Below are 20004 nucleotides of genomic sequence, written 5' to 3'. Positions count from 1 at the left end.
TGCTATTACCTGTATTTTTTTTATTCATATATTCACTAGGGATTACTCTCTAAAAAGTACAGAACAAAGAGCAGTGGGAAAAGAGCTAGGGTTCATAGAGCAGCAAACGATTATGTCACCGACCTCACTTGGTGGAGTGGACGGGAAAGTGAGACGATTCTGTCTCATAAGAGGGTGACAGACCGAGCACTGTCCACAGTCCACGAGCCAAAGTGCCAAACACCTACTTTCAATTGTCGAGATCCGGTCTGCACGAAACGCAACGCAACGCAAAGCAGCGAATGTCACGTCTCAGCGGTACTTTCGAGGCGAGTGGGGTTGGTGTGCGCGGAACGGGATGGGATGCCAAGGTTCTCCAAAAGCCAAGGTAAGGTACGGGTAGGTAGTGGTAGCTTCGGTATTTCTAAGGTAATAATTACCTTACTATACGTACCTACTGCCATACCTTACACCTATGGCACTATCCACGCTACCTAGCAGAAATCATTTCTTTGGAGTAACACGCCACGTCTCTGGCGACGCGTCTACAATGCCAGCCAATTTACACTATTCATACGCTATGCAGCTGATACCGATGACAGTTCCTGTGTTCCCAACCCTCCTGCTTTCGTCATGAAAAGAACATCTGTGCGCTTCCATGGTCGGTATGTTTGTATCCGACAGCAACAGCCCTCGAACCATCAGTAATTGTTGCGGCCGCCGCCAAATCTGCCACTTCCACCTCCACCTCCTCCTCCTCCTCCTCCGCCGCCGCCGCCGCCGCCGCGTCCACCACCATAGCCCCCGCGGCCCTGATAGCCCCCACGGCCTCCTTGCCGACCTCCATCGGGATAGCTGTACTGCGAATGTGGCCCTGGTGGCGGGGGCCCGTAGTTGTGGTGCTGATTGTAGCCTCCTCCGCGGTAGGAACCGTTGGATGCTCGTCCGTCGTTTCCATATCCCGATGGAGGAGGTGGCGGCGGGAGACCCATGCCGAACCCAGGGTGCCCTGGAGGGGGAGGTTGCCATGAGGACTGGATGGGCGGTGGCCCCGACGAATGGAATCCCTGCCGTCCGTAACCACCATTACTGCCGTAAGAAGGCGGTCCTCGGTCTTGGCGACCTTGTCCGCCATCAGGAGCGTAACTGAATTGGCCCCCCCTCCGACCGCCATTGTGGTGTCCGCCGCCACGTTGAAAGGGGACTCCGCCGTAGCCACGCCCGCCTCGCGCTGACTTCCCCTTCAAAGTCTCGATGTCGTTGCGATCTAGAGCTGGAGCTGGAGGCTTGGCACCACGCAGTAGCATCGACTTGTGAGGATGCGAGCTTTCTGGGAACGTGTACCATACTCTGCTTCAACGTTAGCCACGGTCATTAACAGTCGACGACATTTGCGAGATCAACTTACCTCAGAGACCTATCGTAGTCCAAAGTTGGCATTCCTCCACGCTCCAGGGGATACACCAACTCTCCGTGAGGCAGATAATCAGGAATCTTCTCAATGTTGCCAGCCAAACCGTCACTGGTCCGTGGACTGAGCTTGAGCGTCGGCGCTCCCTGCTTCTTCGAGTAGAAACCAGTGGTGATCTCATCATACAGTTCGTGGTGAGCATCTGATAAGAGCAGCACATCCCTTCCGACACCATTTCGCGCCTGATCTGCCTCGCTCAGGAGAGGGTACTTCGTCTCGATGGCGGCGAGCAGTCTTGGCATTTCGATAAACGGCAGCAGTGCTACTCCCTGCCATGCCATCTTCTTTCCGTTCAGATCAATTTCAAAATCTGACGGGTAAAAGTCGATAACATCGCTATCCTCATTCAGCATAAGCTCATGGAAAACTTCGGGTAACGCGTGACGAGAGGCCGCGGGCAGCACACTCATCAACTGCTCAAATGGCTTTGAAATCCGCCCCTTTTCGAAATGAACATCCATCTTGTCAAGATCGACAAAGTCTGCAGCAAAGGGCGCGTAATGGTATGGGTAATACCATTCCCATGAGGGACAGCCCTGGAAATAGTACAGCAAAACCCACGACAGGCCCTCCACGTAAGCCTGCGCAACCTTGTGCCGAAACTCGAGATCGCTCCGATCAACATGGAACTTCTGCTCGTAGTATCTATCGGCGTAACCCTCTTCCCACATTCTGACATGATCCACCGCGGCCTCCTCGGCAGCGGATGACGTGCTGGGGCCCTTTGCGCTGGCCGCGGCGGAATCAGCCTTTGCTGCAGTGTCATCTTCGGCTTTGCGTTTTCCCAGTACGGTACTTTCATCCGCCGGCTGGGGGACTTCGTCCTTCGTGACCTTCGCCGAGTCATCTTCTTGACTGATCCCATTCTTGGGCATCAAACCTTTGAGTTGGTCCCGTATAGCGCTTGCGGCACTCTTGTTGGCAGTGTTGGCGTTCATATTAGAAGACCGACCCACTACTTTGTCGTGGGTGATGCCATTCGGTCCTCCTGCCACCGCAAACAAGCTCAAGCCAGCAGATGCATCATCGACTTGCTTTGGCTTGGCAAACCTGGGGTTACGTTGCTCCTCTTGAAGCTTTCTCCGCTTGAAGCTGGCCTCTCTACGATCCTCGGTCTCCTTTCTCCTCTTGAAGATCGCATCCTCTTGCTTCGCTAGGCCATTGAGAATGTACTGCGCTCGACTCAAGTCGACGTGACCGTCCTTGGTGACATAACCACCCATGAAAGGCAAGTTGTCTTTCCAAATGGCTGTCAGGGTGTCGATTCCGTTCTCCCGAATCTCCAGTGCCGGTAAGTGAGGCAGAAAGTCGTTGCCAACGAAACAGCACATGAATACCCAGTCATCAAGGGCCCTCTCCAGGTCGAAGCGGAAGGGCAGACCTGGGACATTCAGCTCCACTGCCAAGTACTCCCGCAGAATGGGAACGTGGAGCCAGATGAAGGGCTTCAAAGTGGGACTCTTCTCCTGTTCGTCGAATTCGCCGACCTTCTCCTTGGCCTGCCCACGACAAGCGCGAGCCTCGTGGCCCTTCTGTCCACAAAGCTTGCACATCTTGGCCTTGCTATCTTGGAAGAAGACATCCTCACGCAGAACTCGGAAGTGAGGCTCGTGAGTTGCGAGACCAAGCATGATCAAGTCGGCATCGAGGCCATAGATGACGTGTCGGGTATTCGGGTCGTAGTCGGGAGAGATGCGCTGAGATCGCACGAACGACATAATCTTATGTTCTCCCTCGCCGGGAACTGTCGCATCGGAGATGATGATCTTGAGTTTCGCCCAGGCTGGGTCCGTATTAAGCTTGTACGCGCACCAATATCTTAAGCTTGAGGCCAAGATGTCCATGAAGGGAGTGCCGGGAGTAATGGAATTGGAGTCAAAAGCCTTCTTAGTGACGCCCTCGAGCGTGTCATTGGGTACTGCGCCACCATTCTGCTGCTTCAACAACTTCAATAGCTCTTGCTTATCCTCTTCCTTCTCCTGGGCTTCCTGCGCAGATCGGAACCGACGAGATCGTTGTTGATTCATCTTTGCACGTGGCGCGACGCCGTCTACGCAAAAATCATCTTGTTAAGTCACGGTATCGACGGATGAAATCAATGATATGGGGGGAGGGGGACTAACCAACAGCAATCATCAGCAGCTTCCGCGGCCGGACCATATTGACAACACGATCCGTATACCTGAAAACTTCAAGCATCATCTCCTCCTCGTCCTTGGGGGCGGGACGATCCTCGGGGTGGGAACATGGATGGACGATACCGTTCATGTCGAGATACAGGTTGTCGAGCTCCTCGCCATTTGGATTAGGCCCAGTCGTGTCGACGGGGATTTCTGACCCATCATCCATCTTGACGGGTTGCTCCTCGATGACTGGGGAGATGATCTTGGGGTACTTGTTTGACAGCCATCGGAAAGCCGCCGGGATACCCATCTTGAATAATGTTCAAATACACGAAGTATCTGCAACAAGGCGGGTTTAGAGCTTATGTATTGATTTCGTGGCGATGGTCGTCGCACAAAGGGTTACAAGAGCAGGTAGCTCTTGCGTCGCAGAAGAATATATTGAGAGAAGACTGTGACGCATGGATGCTGGAACCTGGCAGCGAGAGAGTTTGCTTGACCGTAAACCTAGGGAAAGAGAGAAAACGTTGTTATGCTGTAGCATGCGATGGTTCGGAGTCGCGGAATCGAGATCGAAGACGAAGGTGGTGCAGCAATTAGAATGAAAATTCGAGGCTTCCTTGAGCAAGAGACAAAAGTGCGCCTACTATAGGTTTGTGCTGCACCAATTTCTCTCCGAGGTGGAAAGAGACAAGGCACTGTTATGCATTCGGACAGGGTGCCGTTGCGCAAACAATGAACGCTGGCTTTGGGAGGGTCACGGTCGAATGTAATACCTTAGATTCAAGGTCATCACTAGGTTCTCAGTTTGAGGTTTCCGGGCGAGCGTCACTTTTGCCGCCGGCTAGGTACGTAGGTACATCCACACGGCAGGTAAGATAGGTAGGAACCTTAGTACATGCTAGGTATTCGGGTCCAGTACTACTCGCGACTCCTGACTAAGTCGAGCTCCCCCGAAGGTTATGGCTACGTAGCATGATGTGCTGCTTCTTCGATATTCCCGATACTTCGCTAGGCAGTCTTCTGCTATTCCAGTGACGAGAGCATGTGGCTGCATACTTGCATATATGCGGTATATCTTTGTATCGGTTCGATCAGCTACCGAAGTACACCTTTCGTATCCGTAAACGTTCCTCATACGTGCTTGTAGATGCAGAAAGTCCCAGGCCTCTCGTCGTGCGACGAAATAAAGCTCTACACAACAGCAGCCAAACCTGGCTGCCCCAATGCTTCATTCTACCTCTACATGACCCGTCTGTCTACAGCTTTTTGTCTCTAACATTGCACTTCTCTCTTTCTTCCTCATCGTCTATCTTAGCTCCCGATGGCCGGCACTTAAAAAGACAGCATGTTTTCTATTTCCACTGCACCGGCGAAGCAGTCGGTCGGTGAGACCATCACCGTTCTGAGCGGTCGGCTGAGCTCAGCCACGCTCCTTGAAGATCGTCGTGCTGCTATACTCGGCTTGCGCAGCTTTGCAAAGGACTTCCCTGCCTCTGTCGCCTCTGGAGCTCTTCGCAGTCTAATAGGCAGCCTGAGCAAAGATGCCGAAGATGTCGACACTGTCAAGGTCGTCCTCGAGACCCTGCTCATGCTATTCAGTCCTAACGAAGACAGTCCGGAGGCCTCGGAGGAGATTGCTCTGTGGCTTGCTGACGAATTCACACAGCGCCAGGAGAACATCACTCTCCTTCTAGATTTCCTCGACTCCACCGACTTCTACACGAGGCTGTACTCACTCCAGCTGCTAGCTGCCATCCTTTCTGCCCGAACCGAGCGTACAGAAGAATGCATTTTCACTGCCCCTCTGGGAGTATCTCGCCTTGTCGCTGTGCTAGATGACAGCCGCGAGGCCGTCAGAAACGAAGCAATCACACTCCTCACCTTTCTCACACCCTCGTCGACCGATATTCAGAAACTCGTGGCATTCGAGAATGCCTTTGATCGACTCTTTGGCATCATTTCTGCAGAAGGTTCCCTTCCCGAAGGGGATCGTGTCGTGGAGGACTGCCTGATTCTAGTCGCAAACCTGCTCAGGAGGAACCCATCAAATCAGTCCCTGTTCCGCGAATCGGGCGGCATCCATCGTTTGTCTATTTTACTAGAAGGTGCAGAGAAGGCTCAGCGGGTGGGCGCAGAGATTGCAGCGTGGGCGCAGGCCCAGCGTGACCGGAACATATACGCGCTTCTGGCTGTCGTTCGTCTGTTTCTAGTAGCAGGGGCTGTGGGGACGCCGCAGAACCAGCTTGCCTTTTGGCAGCATGGCTTGCTGTTCCACGCCCTACAACTGGCCTTCAGCCATGTAGCCCAGCTTCCAATCAAGGCCGAGGTTGGTTGTCTCCCATCGCTGATCTTTGTGCTATCATGTTAAGAAGGCGCCTGCAGGCTCTAGTAACCTGCGCCGACATCATCAAGGGCAACCCGAGCCTCCAAGAAGGTTTCGCGCAGCTTGAAGTCCCGTCTCCTCTCGAATCGCCTTCATCAGCTGGATCGGGGCAAGCCAACGGCGCCGTCAAGGTTTATGTGATTGATGGTCTCTTGGACCTCACCCTCAGCGTTCAGGATCTGGAGGCGTTCGATTTACGTTTAGCCGCGTGCGATTGTCTCAAGGCTTACTTCTACAATCATGCAGACATTCGCTTACATTTCCTGCGGAGAGCGATTGAGGGACATGACATGGGAGCTGACGAGACGGCCAATGTCCTAACGGTGCTTTTGCGGCCTTCTTCAGACGCAGCCGTCGCTAATCCTTACCGAAGTTGGTTTGCGTCCACAATCATGATGCACCTGATTTTTGATAATCCAAAGGCCAAAAACTTGGTCATGGCTGTCTCAGAAGGCGATGCTGAAAGCGGAGAGGAAGTTGTCACGAGTATCCAGACTATTGCTGCTCATTTGATATCCGGCTTGAACCGGGACGAGGATAGCCGGGTTGTCGTTGGCTACCTCATGCTGCTCCTTTGCTGGCTGTTTGAGGATTTGGATGCGGTCAACGACTTTCTTGGAGAAGGGGCGAATACTCAAAGCCTTATACAGGCAGTGAACCATCCATATGCGACTGGCGACCTTGTTCAGGGTCTTTGCGCGATGCTGCTGGGCGTTCTATATGAGTTCTCGACAAAAGACTCACCCATTCCCCGAGCTGACCTTCATTCTATTCTTATTTCTCGGATGGGCCGCGAACGATACATCGACAAGCTGTCTAAGTTGAGAAGCGACCCGCTGGTTAGGGATTTTGAGGTTATTCCTCAAAATCTTAGTAATTCCGGATTAGGCAGTCTGCCAGATGTCTATTTTGACTTGACATTCATCGACTTCTTCAAGGACAACTACAGCCGAATATTGCGTGGTATCGATCGAGATCCCGGCTTGGAAATTTCCGTGGTCAAGAATGGTGTCCAGACGGGGGTGTCCAGAGAACTTGTAGACTCACTACGAAGTCAATTAGCTGAAAAGCAGCAAGCTTTACAAGAGGCTCAAGTCAGCTTAGAGACGGTCAGTCGACAACTCGGCCAGGAACAAGCCGACCATAGGCGAACTCGGGAGACGACTGCTATGGAATTGGCCAGAATCAATCAAGTCAATGAGGGAATGCAAAGACAACACGACGCAGAGCTACGGTAAGTCTCGACAATTAGTTTTCAGTGATGTCACTCACGAATCAATTCTGTTAGGAATCTGCAAAGTAAAATCACAAACCTTCAGGAAGAACACAGAAAACAGGTTGAGCAGACAAACCGCAAGGTTGAATCTCAAAATGCGGCCCTGGAACAGCAATACAGCAAGCGATTAGAGGAGGATCAGCGAAGAACAGCCACTCACGTCGCAGCTCTCGAGCAACAGAACAAGAGACAACTTGAGGAAGTACAGAGAAACACAGCTTCCCGCGTTAGGGCGCTTGAGGGCGAGCTTGAAAAACAGGCCGAGCAAGCACGGCAGACCGCCAAAGCCCAGGCCGCCTCGCAGTCGGAGGAGCATCGCAAGCAGCTAGAGCAGGTGCGCAAGACAGCCGAGTCGGACGCCGACCGCGTTCGCCACCGGGCGGAGGCGGACATGGCAGATCTCAAGGCCACCATAAGCCGTCTTGAGGTTGATCTCATGAAGGTGACTAACTAAATAACCCCGGCATTGTCCGAATGTGAGGCTGACTCCTTCACAGGCCAAGAAGACCAAGGCGCAGGAGATTCAAGCCATTCGGGAACAGCTTGAGAAGAAGGAGCATGACCAGGAGGATTTTGCCACTCAAGCCAACGCCCGCGTGGAGCAGCTCGAGAAGAACCTACGTGAGGCGCAAGAGAGGATTACCCAGGTGCGAGAGTTCACTGCCAAAACTTTGACATTGAGAGACATGCATGTATTCTGACGTTGTTCTCAGCACGACGTTACTATCAAGAAGGCCCAGGAGGATAGGAAGGCAACTCAAAACGAGCTTGATGATTTGCTCATGGTGTTTGGCGACCTAGAGGAGAAGGCAGCCAAGTACAAGGTGAGTCGGAAGCCAAGACATGAGCCAGTCTCTCGGACTAATCTAGTGCACGTAAGGCAAAACTCAAGGAGCTGGGAGAAGCAGTATCTGATGGCGAAGAAGAGGAAGATGAAGACAGCGAGGAGGAGGATGACGAGGAAGAAGACAAAGACGAAGACGAAGACGACGACAACAAAGAAGTCACGAAAAGCGAGGATCCAAAAAGCACGTGAAATGCATGATTCATTAGCACAATGCTTGTAAATCCTTAATCGCGATCAGCTACATGCACACGCGTGTTTTAGAAGGCGCCGATACTTGAGAGTTCTATCTATCCCGAAGCTGGAAGCTTTTTTCAAGTTGGGACTAGACTAAGCATCCATCTAGCTTGTTTGCCTCTGCCTGTATGTGCGCATCCTAGCCCTCTTCTACAGTGTTATGATGTCTCGCCACAGACGATGCCATGCCGGCCAGACTTGCGATTGGCATGCTAGCATATGGACAATCATCTGACCGTGATCTATCACGCCCTGCAAGAGGGCCGACATGATGTAGGCAGGACGAGAAGTCAATCTCGAGGATGAACGCCTCTGAACCTTTACCAGCAGTCCCTGGCCATGAATCGATGGAGATCTGCGTGTCGGTGATGTGGCTTAGAATCGCGGATTTGGAGTCTGTAACTGATTCATCTGAGTTTCCACAGTTGCTTCCTGCTGTCCTGGCCTGGTACAGTCCAAGTATTGCTGATAGTCAGCGCCCGGGGATTATTCTCGGGTGCCTTGAAGACAATGCGCCCAGAGATCTCGGTGCCGGCCGTGACACTAGCGTTCTCCTCAAGATACTTGTTCATCAGGAAACCCTGCTTCCAGTGAGTGTCAGGACCTGCAGGGCCGGTAGTGAAGGCCACCTCGCCAGGTCTAGTGACACTGGTCTCGCCGGCCTTGACCTGTAGATCCGCCGGAATCGAATCGTTCCGAGAAGTCGTGAAGAAGATGTCAAACCAGGTCAAAAAGCCGTCAAGTGACGGAATGTCCTTGGTCACATTTGATTTCCACTGAGTCTCAAAATCGAGGTCCTCGATCTTGACGGTGTGCAGGTCAATATATGAGATCTGCGAGGGGGTACCGCAGATGCAGTCCTTTGGCATGATCTCAATGCGAGCCTCATCATAGATGCCCTCCTTCATTGACTTCATGTCAAAGCCATAGACGTCATCCCAGAAGGTAACGAAGTCGGTGATGTACTCTGGATCCGAGACGGGCGCCACCCAGATGGTGGAGATGCTCGGGGCGATGAGGCCGTCGGGCTTCAGGAAACGGTCTCTAGCAACGAGAACACTGTTCATCATGGCCTCGTAAAGCAGGCAGTAGCCCATCCATTCGCTGATGATGATGTCAACTTGATCGACAGGAAGACTGATATCCTCGACTCTGCCTCTAATACAGGTAACCTTGTCGGTGAGGCCGTTGTTGAAGACGTTCTCGCGGGCCTTGTCGATGATATCGGACTTGTCAACGGCAAAGACCTGCTTCGCACCGGCCTTGGCACAGAACATGCTCAGAATGCCTGTCGTAGAGATCACGGTTTAGATATGAAGGTATACAAAGCTGGCAGTCGCTTTTGGTGCGAGACGTACCGGTACCACAGCCAATATCGAGCACGATCTTGTCCTTGAATAGAGACTTGTTGTTGTAGACGAAATCACGGTAAGAGTCTGTTCTGACTTTGTCCTTCAGCATCGTCTCGTGAATATCTGAGAAGGGACGTTAGCACAATAAGCATCCGAACTTCAGGATGAGCGTCGGCTACCGTTGGAGGCATATGATTCCCAGTAGTACTGAGACTCATCCTTCCGAACACCCTTATCGTCCGGACCACGCGGCTTCTCGCCCCGGGCCGCAACGAGCGTGTCTTCTCCCCAGCGCTGGTCTAGAGTCTGCTCAACAGCATTGCGGTACTTTGCGAACTGGGACTGAAGCTGTGCCAACTCTTCTTCAAGCTGAGCTTCCCGATAGGCACCCCTTTGTGGCGCTTGCTGAGGATGCTCTGGCGTTTCGTTGTCAAGATCTAGCTCGGTTAGGGCCATGATCAAGGCGTCGTCTTCAATGACGGGCTTCATGTAGCGCTCGTCAGCAATGTCGTCGACAGAGATAGTCTCGGGCAGACCAGCGCCATCATGAATACGTTGACGAACTATGCATGAGTCAGCAAGCCCTCAATCTTTAAGGGAGAAGTGTCGTTGGCTCGATGTGAAGCATCCACATTATGTACTAGGTCCCAGACTTACTGAAGTTGACAAGCTTGACGGTGCCAAAGAAGTCAAGACCAAGCCGACGGCGGATGGCGAGGAAGTCAAAGTTGTGCTTAGTGCGACAGTGACACAACATGGCATCAACGTCAGGAAAGACGGTATCGTCAAGTAAGGAAATGAAGGATTGTGCCTCCTCTTCTTCGGGCTCCGCGTCGTCCCAGTCAGACTCGTCAGACGAGACATCAGAACCGGCGCGAGCACCGTTCTTGAGATCGTCTTGGGTCATGTTCAAGGCTGAGTCGATATTTGCTTCTATGACTTCTTTTCTTTCTCGCCCACTTCCGGGTCGACTTGGAATGATTCGTGCTCCCTGACAAACAAGATAAGTGCACGTGTGCAAGGCGTCGGCTTCCTCGTCGACGAGATATTTTATTCTGGTCTTTTTGGTGGGAATTCCTTGCTCAAGTTGATGTCAGGCACCTTGGAGTTGGGAGAGGTATTGAGTGAAGGATTGGATATTTTCCTCCTTCTCTAAGCTTGTGGGACTGTGCTGGGGCCCAAAAAAAATCAATTCCGAACCGTGGAAGGGTCCGGCAGGCACGCTGGCCGGTACCTACTTAATTCGCCATCCAATGAAGCTAGGTGGACTACATCCTTCCATGGCTGCCTTAGTTACACTCTACCTAGGTATGTTGACATTGGATTGGAAGGTTACCTACCCTTGATAGAGTACCTTAGGTGGGTAGGTGGGAAGAGACGCTGTTAGATGCCTGCCTTTCCAGGGTTTTGTTTATTTTATTTTTCATGTTTTTCCCCCATTTTCTTTTCCTCTATTTTTTCTTAGGTCTTTTTCTTGTTTTCTCTTTTTGACTGAAATTTGGTTAAACATTTTGCTTTCCTTTTCCTACCCCTCTCTGACTGTCTATTACCCCTCCACCCCTCCATTACCCCTCAAGTGGGTGACAGAATGATCTGCCGCCCAAGTGAACAGCGTTTAGAGTTTCCTTCTACTGCTATAAGCAGTATTATTGCTAATAATCCGTGTTTCTTATCCATCTTTATTTCTTTTTTATCATATATTTACAATAGCCCAAGGAAGAGATGAAAAGGATGAATGAAGTCATAGGAAGCGTAGTGGTAACAGGACAGGGGTCAAATGAAGCATTGGTCGGCCTGCCATTTTGGCACCCACCGCCTCCTCACATCGTACTATCGAATTTGGGGATAAAATATGGCACGTAACAGCACCACAAGAGCCAAATTGACTTCATTAATCCAATGAAGAAAGGGAGAAAGGCGGTATAAAAAGCACAGAGAGAAAAGGATGGGGAAACACCCCAGAAGAGAACAAAAAACCCACGGGTTGAATTTCTAAAGCATTCACATCCCTGGAAAGAAATAAATAAATAGTACCCACATTTTCCTCCTACTCGCCATGATGACCAACCTTGACATGGAAATTGTCGCTTTGTCATTATCTGCTGTTCCCCAGGATTTCCTCCAAAGCCCCAGTCTCTCGCTCGGCCTCCCCTATCCCTGTTCCTCTTACCAATCGGCCTCGGACACCTCGTACACCTTAGCCATACAAACGTCGTTTCCTACCTGCGCTTCTAGTAGTGAGGAACAGCAATGCTTTGCAAAATGAGATTCACGATGCTGAGAAATCCTTCACCGAGAATGAAGCCCTGAAACACAGCTTGCGTCAGCTAACACTCCTGTTCGCGTGTGGGCACCGTCAGTACTCACTGATGCTAGCACAATCAATGGCGTGCTCGACTCGCCTCGCCTCGAGACCCAGTACCAGCTTAGCAGGCCGCCAACAGTCCGGGCCAGGGTGAATGATGGGACGTTATACATTCCTACCATCTCTAGGTCAGCCTTGCCCCGGGCCTCTGATTTAGGGGATATCATAATTTGCGGGTCACACTTACCAACCGCTACGGCAATACCCCCCGGCACAAGGGAACGCCAAGGTTTGCCGGTCACTATGGTCCTCACCACTGTCGTGAAGGCAAACACGATACCGAAGCCAATAGCCCACTCACGTGCCATGGGCGGCAAGCCTTTGCCCGTCACTAGCCTGGCCGTGAAGATCCATACGTATCCCGTGGGGACCTGGAAGAGATCTCCCGGAATCGTATAGACTCTGATAATGCTTGATTAGTCTCTGGAAAATCAACGATGTTGGTGTAACTCACGCTGTGTAGAGCTGATACACGAACGCACTAACTACAGCGCCTGCTGTTGCTCCAATCACTTGGCCCCAGAACTGGGCTCTAGGCGCGGCTCCTAAGAGGTGGCCTGTCTTGAGATCCTGCATCAAATCACCCGCTTGAAGAGCCCCCTAAGTTCAGCAAGTCAGCGTCGATTCCAGTCAAGTTACTAGCGAAGCATTAAGTGACATACGGCCTCAGACTAGAAAGCTCAGTTAGCGATTGCTTAGACTCCGAAGTTGGAGGTTATGATACAACTTACCACTGCACCTGCGACTAAGTTGATAAGCACACTGGACTTATGTGACTGGGGAATAATGAGTGCGAAGAATAATTGCGCAAGCTTGCTGATGCCGGATACGGGATTCAGATCCGTCTCACCGAGTGCTCGAACACCCATGATGCTAAGCAGTAGAGCCATTAGGACGGCAACGATCGTGGCATAGAGGGGAACTAGATCGCCGAAGACAATGTGTATGGTGGTGATACAGAGCAGAATGGACAAAACCAGCCCCACGGCAACAAGCTTGTTGTCGATTTGTTGGTTTTCTGGTGCGTCTGCTTCGTCGGCGCGACCATCGCTGACACTCGACGTCGAAAACCGACGGCGGACCACAGAGGTTTGCGACTCATCAGACAAGAGCCGGGAGGTACTCGTCACCTCTCCTACCTCATCCGTGTTCAGAGCAGTATACGTTGGGATGGAACGTCGGCTCAACCCAAAGTGCTGTTGCCAACCTAGCACAGTTTGCTGCCACATACCTTTCACACCTTCATTGGCAACGTGCTGGACCAAGGGGCGGAAAGCAATGTAACTGAGGCTGACAATAGCATCCGCTAGCATGATGGCCAGGGAGATCCACACGATCCAGCCCTTGCTGCCTGTTTCCCAGTCGTCGATGGAACCGGGTGCCCATCCCCGATACTTGGCTAGCGGAGAGAGAAGCCCCCATCCAATCGTGGCTCCCAGCAGCATGTGCAAAGTTGTCTCAGGTCCCATGATAATGCCCTGGCCAATATAGGCCGGGCTTGGGTTCAGCGTCCAAAGCCAAGTACCTGCGGCACCGGTACCAAATATAGGGATACTTCGCAATGCAGGCAAAAAGTAGGAGGACAGAGTGTACAAGCCCGAGATCCCAAAGCATATGAGAAGTAGCCTCACATTCTGAGCCCAATCATCCTGGGAGCGACTCTCGAGGCCCTCGGAACCGGCATTTTCGGGATCTGCAATGTTGTGGCTACAAGCAGACCCCAGTGTCAAACCCGGTTTCGAGTCATCATCCGGTACGAGACTCGCGAAGCCGCCTGATACGGCATCGGGGCCGGCCTTCCGCGTCTGACCATGAAGGACCCCGATAAGAACAGCAGTACTAAATCCACTGGGGAAACGGAGCCTTTCTCGGATGATGACTTGTCGGCGACTGGCATTGGAGGTTAGACTGAAGGCCGATGAGCAAGTTTTCTGCGGCCAACTCACAGGGGGACAGCAAAGACAACACCAAAATAACAAAGACCAAGAGACCAGGTGATCAACTTCCACAAGGGGATGTTGAGAGGCCCCTGTTCCTCAGGAGCCAAGAGATAGTTCATGGCGGGAATCTAAACGAGGATAAGTGACATGTCAGCCATTGACCTCGTCTTGTTCATCACATCAAGTTGCGGAGGAGAGGTAACAGCGCCTGGGGCATGGGGAACATACTACACCGACAAAACCACAGCCAAGTGGCATGATGGCCATGCTTCCAGCCACGGTCTGCACAAGGACATTCTCGACAGGACTGAATGGGAATCGCAGGTGCCTAGATAGGGCCTTGAAAATGCCGAAACCCATCAAGCTAGCCGGCATAGTCATGGTGCTCACCCAACCCGTCTGCAGGCCAAAATACATGTTGGAGAAGCAAATGACCAAACCGACCAGCAGGCCGACTGCAACACCACGAATGGTAAAGCTGTGGCCGTGGATGACAGGCTCTCGCTCGGGAGCATTCTCTGGGTAAGAAGCATGCGGCATTGGGGTGTGGTTACTGCTGCTAACAGTATCGTGAACGTCGCCATCGGCATCGTCGCGGTATCCCCGATCAGGCGCCATGATCAATGTCGTAAATTCTGACTGGGCAGTGCCGCGATGTGAGAAGCACGACCAGAGCGTTCAGAAGCGAGGCGTGTGAAGGCGTTTTACAATCTTGCTACTATGCGCGTCAAGGGCGTGCTGACCAACCTGGCGTTTGTATCGTTACTCATCCAGCGGACGTGTGCACGGGAGTGCCTGTACAGGACTAGAGCCGCAGGGTGAGGGTGAGTTAAGGTGGCGCTGGTTTTGGGTTCCAACTTCCTTTCGCTCAACCAAAAGTTAAGGGGAACTTCGTGCGCAATGAAACAATACAAAGGCTGATAATCAATTACATAAGACAGCAAGCATATAAACACCAAAGGTGACGTCCCCCTCACCGCTGCATGCAATGAAGTCGAGATACGGGATCCGTAATTAAGTCGTTATCTTCCGGGTCCCCCTGCACGACCAAAGGCTACTAACTAAGGTACTCAGTAATGATAATGTTCCAATAAATATCGGATCGGGGGCCGCGCGACTCGCCCTTGTACCTAACCAGTGGAACATCAAATAGCCAGCCAACAGAGAGGACTAGACCAGTCCCGGTGCTGGTCCGGACGGAGTTCGGCAACAATTGAGAATGACGTGCTCGGACTGGAGAAACCGAATTTCTGCTTAGTAAGCAGTAACTTCGTCCACTCACTCGAGCGTCGCCCAGGTGATTTTTATCCCCAATTTGCGAGTCCTCTCGTCACCTTGAACCTCTTGAGAAGATGATCTTCCGCCGCGTGCATTCATATTTTACGAGATAATGGTGGTATATCGTACATCCTGTCCTATTGTATTGCAGTAGGAACTGGTCTCTTTTGTGCTCCTGTAATTAGAACCCGAAACTATCAAGCAGCGAGCTTGAGTCCGGTTCATGGAAAACCGTTGGGGTTGATTGCTTTCCCTGCCCACTTGGTCTGATCTCGGAATGAAGCCTTGACACGGGCAGATCTGCAACTACAAGTGAGCTGCGTCGGCGCAGTAGCTTCAGCGGGTTGACTTCACCGCCTAGTCCATTCGTAATAGGCGGGGCTGGCTTCAGAAACTCCCAGTTGCGTACTAATTTCATGTCAGATCCATTAAATAGTGCGCATACAGTCGCGGGGAAATTACCTAGGTCTAGGCCAAGGAGATCGCAACCCATTCGGTCATAGAGCTTGGCACTATGGAGGACGAACTCCCATTCGACGCGTGGTGTAACCTTTGAGGCTCCGCGAAGGGTCTGGAGTGTTTTCTGCCGTAGCTGTGAGTACAGTACCACTAACGCCGGGTCGTCCGTGAGGAACAATTTCGATTGCATGTTTGGAGAGCAAGGCGTCTCGACCAGGGTATAAACCGGTGACTACAACACCAAGGATACGTTAGGTACTGGCGGAAAATAGCAAATCATTTGAGAGCCATGTAACGGAACTTACGATCAGGGCCCGGACCGCCATATCCTTACGATTGAGCATCCAGAAGGCCCAGGACGCGAGCCAGCGGTTGCCCTCCTTGGCGGCCACAGCTAGTACCTCTTCTTCCAGGAGCTTCTTCAATACTGGACCTCGATCTCCTTCGTAGACACGCGCGATAGCTACTGCGAGCTGAAGGTCCTTAAGTTGATTCAAACAGACATTGACTGCATCTTGTAGGTGGTCCGCAAGTAAGAAAAACGCTGCGGCGTACTCTGTGTGGCTATATGTCAGCCCTCGAAGTTCACTGGCACACTTCACGACTTACCGAAGCGTCGCTTGCTTAGCAGCGCGTAAGCATTCTTCAGCGCCGTCGTCCTCCATTTCGGGTCTTCAAAATTGTTGGATAGCAACTTCTGCGTTGCCCCCTGCTCTCTATTCCAGTGAGCCATTCGCCAGAGCCCCTGCAGGACCGTCTTTTTCTTGAGGGCCAGGTAGTAGATACTACAGTCAACTGGATTCTTCATCTCACTCTTGGTGTATTCATTACGCGCAACGAGTTCGAATTGCGCAAGCTACGCTTATCGTTAGCTGATATGTACTGCTCGGCGGTGCAAATAGGGCTTGCGTACTAAGGCATTCCGATCGGTGAGCCACATAAACATGCCGCTCTCCCGCGCATCCTCCCAACGTAGTGCACCGTGGCATTGTTTGGAGACGAAATCAGTGAGGATATCCTGGCTGTTCGAGTGGTAGGCCCAATTGATCTCTCGCCAGGACATCTGGATTTCACTTGTCCGGCCCTTGCGGAGCCCATGCTGGCGGAAAAAGAGCATGAAACGCGCACCATTCTCGTCCAGGGATCTGCGCTGCTTCTCGACGATCCCCACACATTCAACGATATCAGCCAGCTGTATTTGCTCATGACCCGACAGCTGTTGGAGGCCAACTTTGGTAAGACGACCATTGATGGCAAGTGCGGTTTCTTCGCTGAAAGGCTCCTCTGAGTCTGTCTCGTCAGCAGATACTTGCAGGCTGAAGTGAGACCCTACTTGGGACTCTGATGCTTGCGTCGGTGAGGCCTAGTGATTGGGTTAGCCTTAGCTCCATATTGAATTCAAGTGACGGTCAATGTAATGACTAAATGCCTTACCCCGGATGAGTAGAAAACCGCTGGTTCGAGCCCCAGGTAGTCATCGACCGTCTCACCTGCAATGAGGAACTTGAGAGTTTTGTGCAGTGACATCAGAATCGTTCGGACTATGGTGCTCTTTCCTGCAAGGATACATTGACTCAGGAACTGAGGGTGGAAAACCGGCAGAGGGCCATTAAACCTCTGAACAGCGTCAAAAAGATCCCAGACGCCGTTCTTCCTGTGCGGTAGTTGCAGGCTGTTGATCAAGGAGCCGGATAAGTCATACTCCCTCCCGTGAACGAACATCTGGTTACCTGAACCTATGACAAGATGTCCATCGCCTAGCCAGGTCGAATCTCCTATTGGATGTGGAGTGAATTCACGAATACTGATCTCTCGGACTGCAGCCCAGGCCGGACCCTTGTTCAAGTAGTCAAACCGCATCTGGCTGAGCAGAACTACTTTCGATTGGAAGCCAACGGCGAGGATAGATTGTGAATCTGGCGTCGACGTCCAGTCGAGGTCTTGTATCGTATTGTGTCTTCCATAGTCCTGCGTAAACTCAAGTCGAGCGCCACCGATGTCCCAGATGAACAGCTGAGACCTTGCGGAATCCACGATTGCAGCTTTCTTGAGAGTACTGCCGCTGACGAGGGCCGGTTCGACAAGACCTGTCTCTGCCGAGGAGGTTGAGAGCCATCCGACACTTTTCCCCGTATTGCCGACCCTCGCTGTCCAAAAGTCTACCCGTCCTGCGTGAGTGTACGACACTGCAATGTCCCTGGCAAATACATCGAGAAAGCCAGATGTGGCGGGCGTAGATCCCGCCGGGTCGACAGGGAGCATATAGGCGATTCCCTCGGCGTCTTTCAGTTTGAATCTGCAAAACTCGCTGATCGAAGTCTTCTCTTGGCCATTGGCATGTGCATCAGCACCTTGACTGGAGTATCGAGGTAAATTGACTTCCCAAACCAGCCCTTCCTCTTCGGATGTGACAGTTGCAATGTGAGCAACGGCATACTCCTCAACTTGATGCCGAGGCAGAATCAATAAGCACAGGGGCTTCCCTGAGATCTCGTACGATTGACTCGCGAGTAATATTGCTTTCTGGTGCCGACAGTCCCATAAGGATATTTTCCCGTGCTCTAGGAATATGACAAACCGGCCTTTGCGCAACACGCATATTCGATGAATATGAGCGTTTCCCTGGATGACACTCTGGCATGATAAACTGGTCTGACTGGTTTCAGAGTGCGTCCAGACAATACTTTCGCCTTTCTCGGTTCTAGAAACAACAGCTCGACCACTGAAATTCCGAACCATTTTTTGGATTGGCGCTGAATGGCCGGCCCAGATACAGCGCCGAGCAAGACGGCCTGACTTGTTCTCTGCGCTTAGGAACTCTGCTAAGTCGGCGTCGTATACTTGTATCTGGCCATCAAAGTCGTGAATAAGTACATGTAGTCGCCCAGTGGCTCGGTCGCAATAGCTTTGTATGCTGACATACTGGTCAGACCTGAAATCAAGAGTGTGTGACTTGAAGCTTGTCACTCTGATGGCATCCTGGGACTTTCTCGTCTTGGAACCCACGTCCTCAAAAGCAAATATCATCATGTTTCCAATGGCGTCAGAGGCAACACATAGCTCGGCGCTGTTGTTGGCTAGGGAAATGAGGCGTTCGAGAGCAGCATCGCGTGGTTTATCCTTCACGGAACACCGCTGAACGGCGAGCTCTGTAGCAGCAGACACCTCTCTTCCATCAATGACAAAGGTGACCAGCGGCGCTGTAGGGCGGGTGGAGCCAAGTCCAAGGTCTCGGAAGGACGAAGCTAAATCGACGGACCCCCAAAGGTTCATGTGTCGAAAGGCATGCGTATCAGTGCCAGTCCATACTCGGACAAGATTGTCGGCGCATGTTGTAAAGAGAACGTTCTCAACAGTTTGATCGGTATGCAGCGGTTTTCGCCAACGCAGGCTCGCTACCAGGTCTGGGTGGCGTAGGTAGGCCAGGTCGAAGCGCACATCTTCAGCACCATATGTCAAGCGGCGCCAAACTTTGACGAGACAGTCATGCGCGCCTACGCACGCTATGTATGCTGAATCGTAGGATATCTCTGCTAGTTTCACAGAATTTGGAAGCTGTTTGTTCCATAACTGTTCCGGCTCGTCGGCGGTTGAGTATAAGTATAAGGCGGAGTGGGCAACCAGGAGCTCCTCGTTGCCACCCCAGCTTAGAGAGATCCCCTTGGTAGCATGTTGGCGGTCAGGAACTGGCCACGATGATTGTAGACCCCACTGATACACAGGAGTATCGTCAGCGTTTGTTCGCAAGCTAGTACGGGCGACAGGTGTGGAACAGGTAACAGAGTGGTAGATGGACCCCAAGGGCGAAGACAACGTCGTTTGGGTAAGGAGAACGAACTCACTTTTAGCGCATTTTCGGACTGCCCAAAAGGTTTGTAGACTCTAATGACGGATTCGGTGCAAGTCGTAATCTTGCCCGAGGATTCGTCGAAGGCTGCGGCCTGCAAGTGGCTCGGATCGTCGTCGTATATTGTCTGAATAATGGTGTCGGCATCGCCGAGGATCGTAATCGCGCTGCCGGTTATGTAGACCTGAGGGCGACAAGAAGTCAGCACTATGGCAGCGACAATGATAGAAGGTCATCAAAGCATGATCAAGTGGCTCACATTGAAGTGCCTCGAGTCCCAAAAGCCCGTCGCGAGAGCTTGGAGCCCAGACCTCGGCCTACCTGGGAGGACTGCTCTCATCCTACTAGCAAGAAAGCCACAGCAGCATTGCTTAGGCGGACGTAGTGCCGGGTCTGCTTGGTCGATAGTTGTCGTGTATCGCGGGTTGGGCTTCAGTTAGGATCTGA

At 52.0% G+C, this 20004-nt stretch overlaps 5 protein-coding genes across 5 annotated transcripts; 1 reads left to right on the top strand and 4 right to left on the bottom strand.

The window, feature by feature from the left end:
* Window positions 1-680: 680 nt before the first annotated feature.
* BDZ83DRAFT_652776 (XRN 5'-3' exonuclease N-terminus-domain-containing protein) lies at window positions 681-3883 on the bottom strand (the record flags this gene model as incomplete). The annotated part of the gene is made up of 3 exons (XM_060510553.1): window positions 681-1329; window positions 1388-3500; window positions 3574-3883. 3 exons carry the CDS (start codon window positions 3881-3883, stop codon window positions 681-683), a joined length of 3072 nt encoding a protein of 1023 aa, XP_060363885.1.
* Window positions 3884-4914: 1031 nt separating this feature from the next.
* Window positions 4915-7457, top strand: BDZ83DRAFT_381941 (p115 like vesicle tethering protein). Its single transcript, XM_060502711.1, has 3 exons — window positions 4915-5143; window positions 5191-5902; window positions 5959-7457. Exons 1-3 carry the CDS (start codon window positions 5118-5120, stop codon window positions 7195-7197), a joined length of 1977 nt encoding a protein of 658 aa, XP_060363884.1. The 5' UTR covers window positions 4915-5117; the 3' UTR covers window positions 7198-7457.
* A 1266-nt stretch (window positions 7458-8723) lies between these two features.
* BDZ83DRAFT_652774 (methyltransferase) lies at window positions 8724-10575 on the bottom strand (the record flags this gene model as incomplete). The annotated part of the gene is made up of 4 exons (XM_060510552.1): window positions 8724-9604; window positions 9675-9791; window positions 9848-10231; window positions 10326-10575. The coding sequence occupies 4 exons, from the start codon at window positions 10573-10575 to the stop codon at window positions 8724-8726; spliced, it is 1632 nt and encodes a 543-aa protein (XP_060363883.1).
* Window positions 10576-11899: 1324 nt separating this feature from the next.
* On the bottom strand, window positions 11900-14591 carry BDZ83DRAFT_579933 (OPT oligopeptide transporter; the record flags this gene model as incomplete). The annotated part of the gene is made up of 8 exons (XM_060505295.1): window positions 11900-11974; window positions 12036-12155; window positions 12225-12435; window positions 12488-12633; window positions 12696-12704; window positions 12765-13923; window positions 13980-14101; window positions 14202-14591. The coding sequence occupies 8 exons, from the start codon at window positions 14589-14591 to the stop codon at window positions 11900-11902; spliced, it is 2232 nt and encodes a 743-aa protein (XP_060363882.1).
* Window positions 14592-15432: 841 nt separating this feature from the next.
* On the bottom strand, window positions 15433-19897 carry BDZ83DRAFT_580043 (WD repeat domain-containing protein; the record flags this gene model as incomplete). The annotated part of the gene is made up of 8 exons (XM_060505305.1): window positions 15433-15659; window positions 15714-15942; window positions 16016-16266; window positions 16320-16566; window positions 16624-17073; window positions 17145-19421; window positions 19553-19741; window positions 19817-19897. The coding sequence occupies 8 exons, from the start codon at window positions 19895-19897 to the stop codon at window positions 15433-15435; spliced, it is 3951 nt and encodes a 1316-aa protein (XP_060363881.1).
* Window positions 19898-20004: the final 107 nt, after the last annotated feature.

This window comes from Colletotrichum acutatum (genome assembly GCF_030867785.1).
Source record: "Colletotrichum acutatum strain CBS 112980 chromosome Unknown BDZ83scaffold_60, whole genome shotgun sequence".
Taxonomy (NCBI): domain Eukaryota; kingdom Fungi; phylum Ascomycota; class Sordariomycetes; order Glomerellales; family Glomerellaceae; genus Colletotrichum; species Colletotrichum acutatum.
This window is presented reverse-complemented; position numbering and strand designations above follow the sequence as displayed.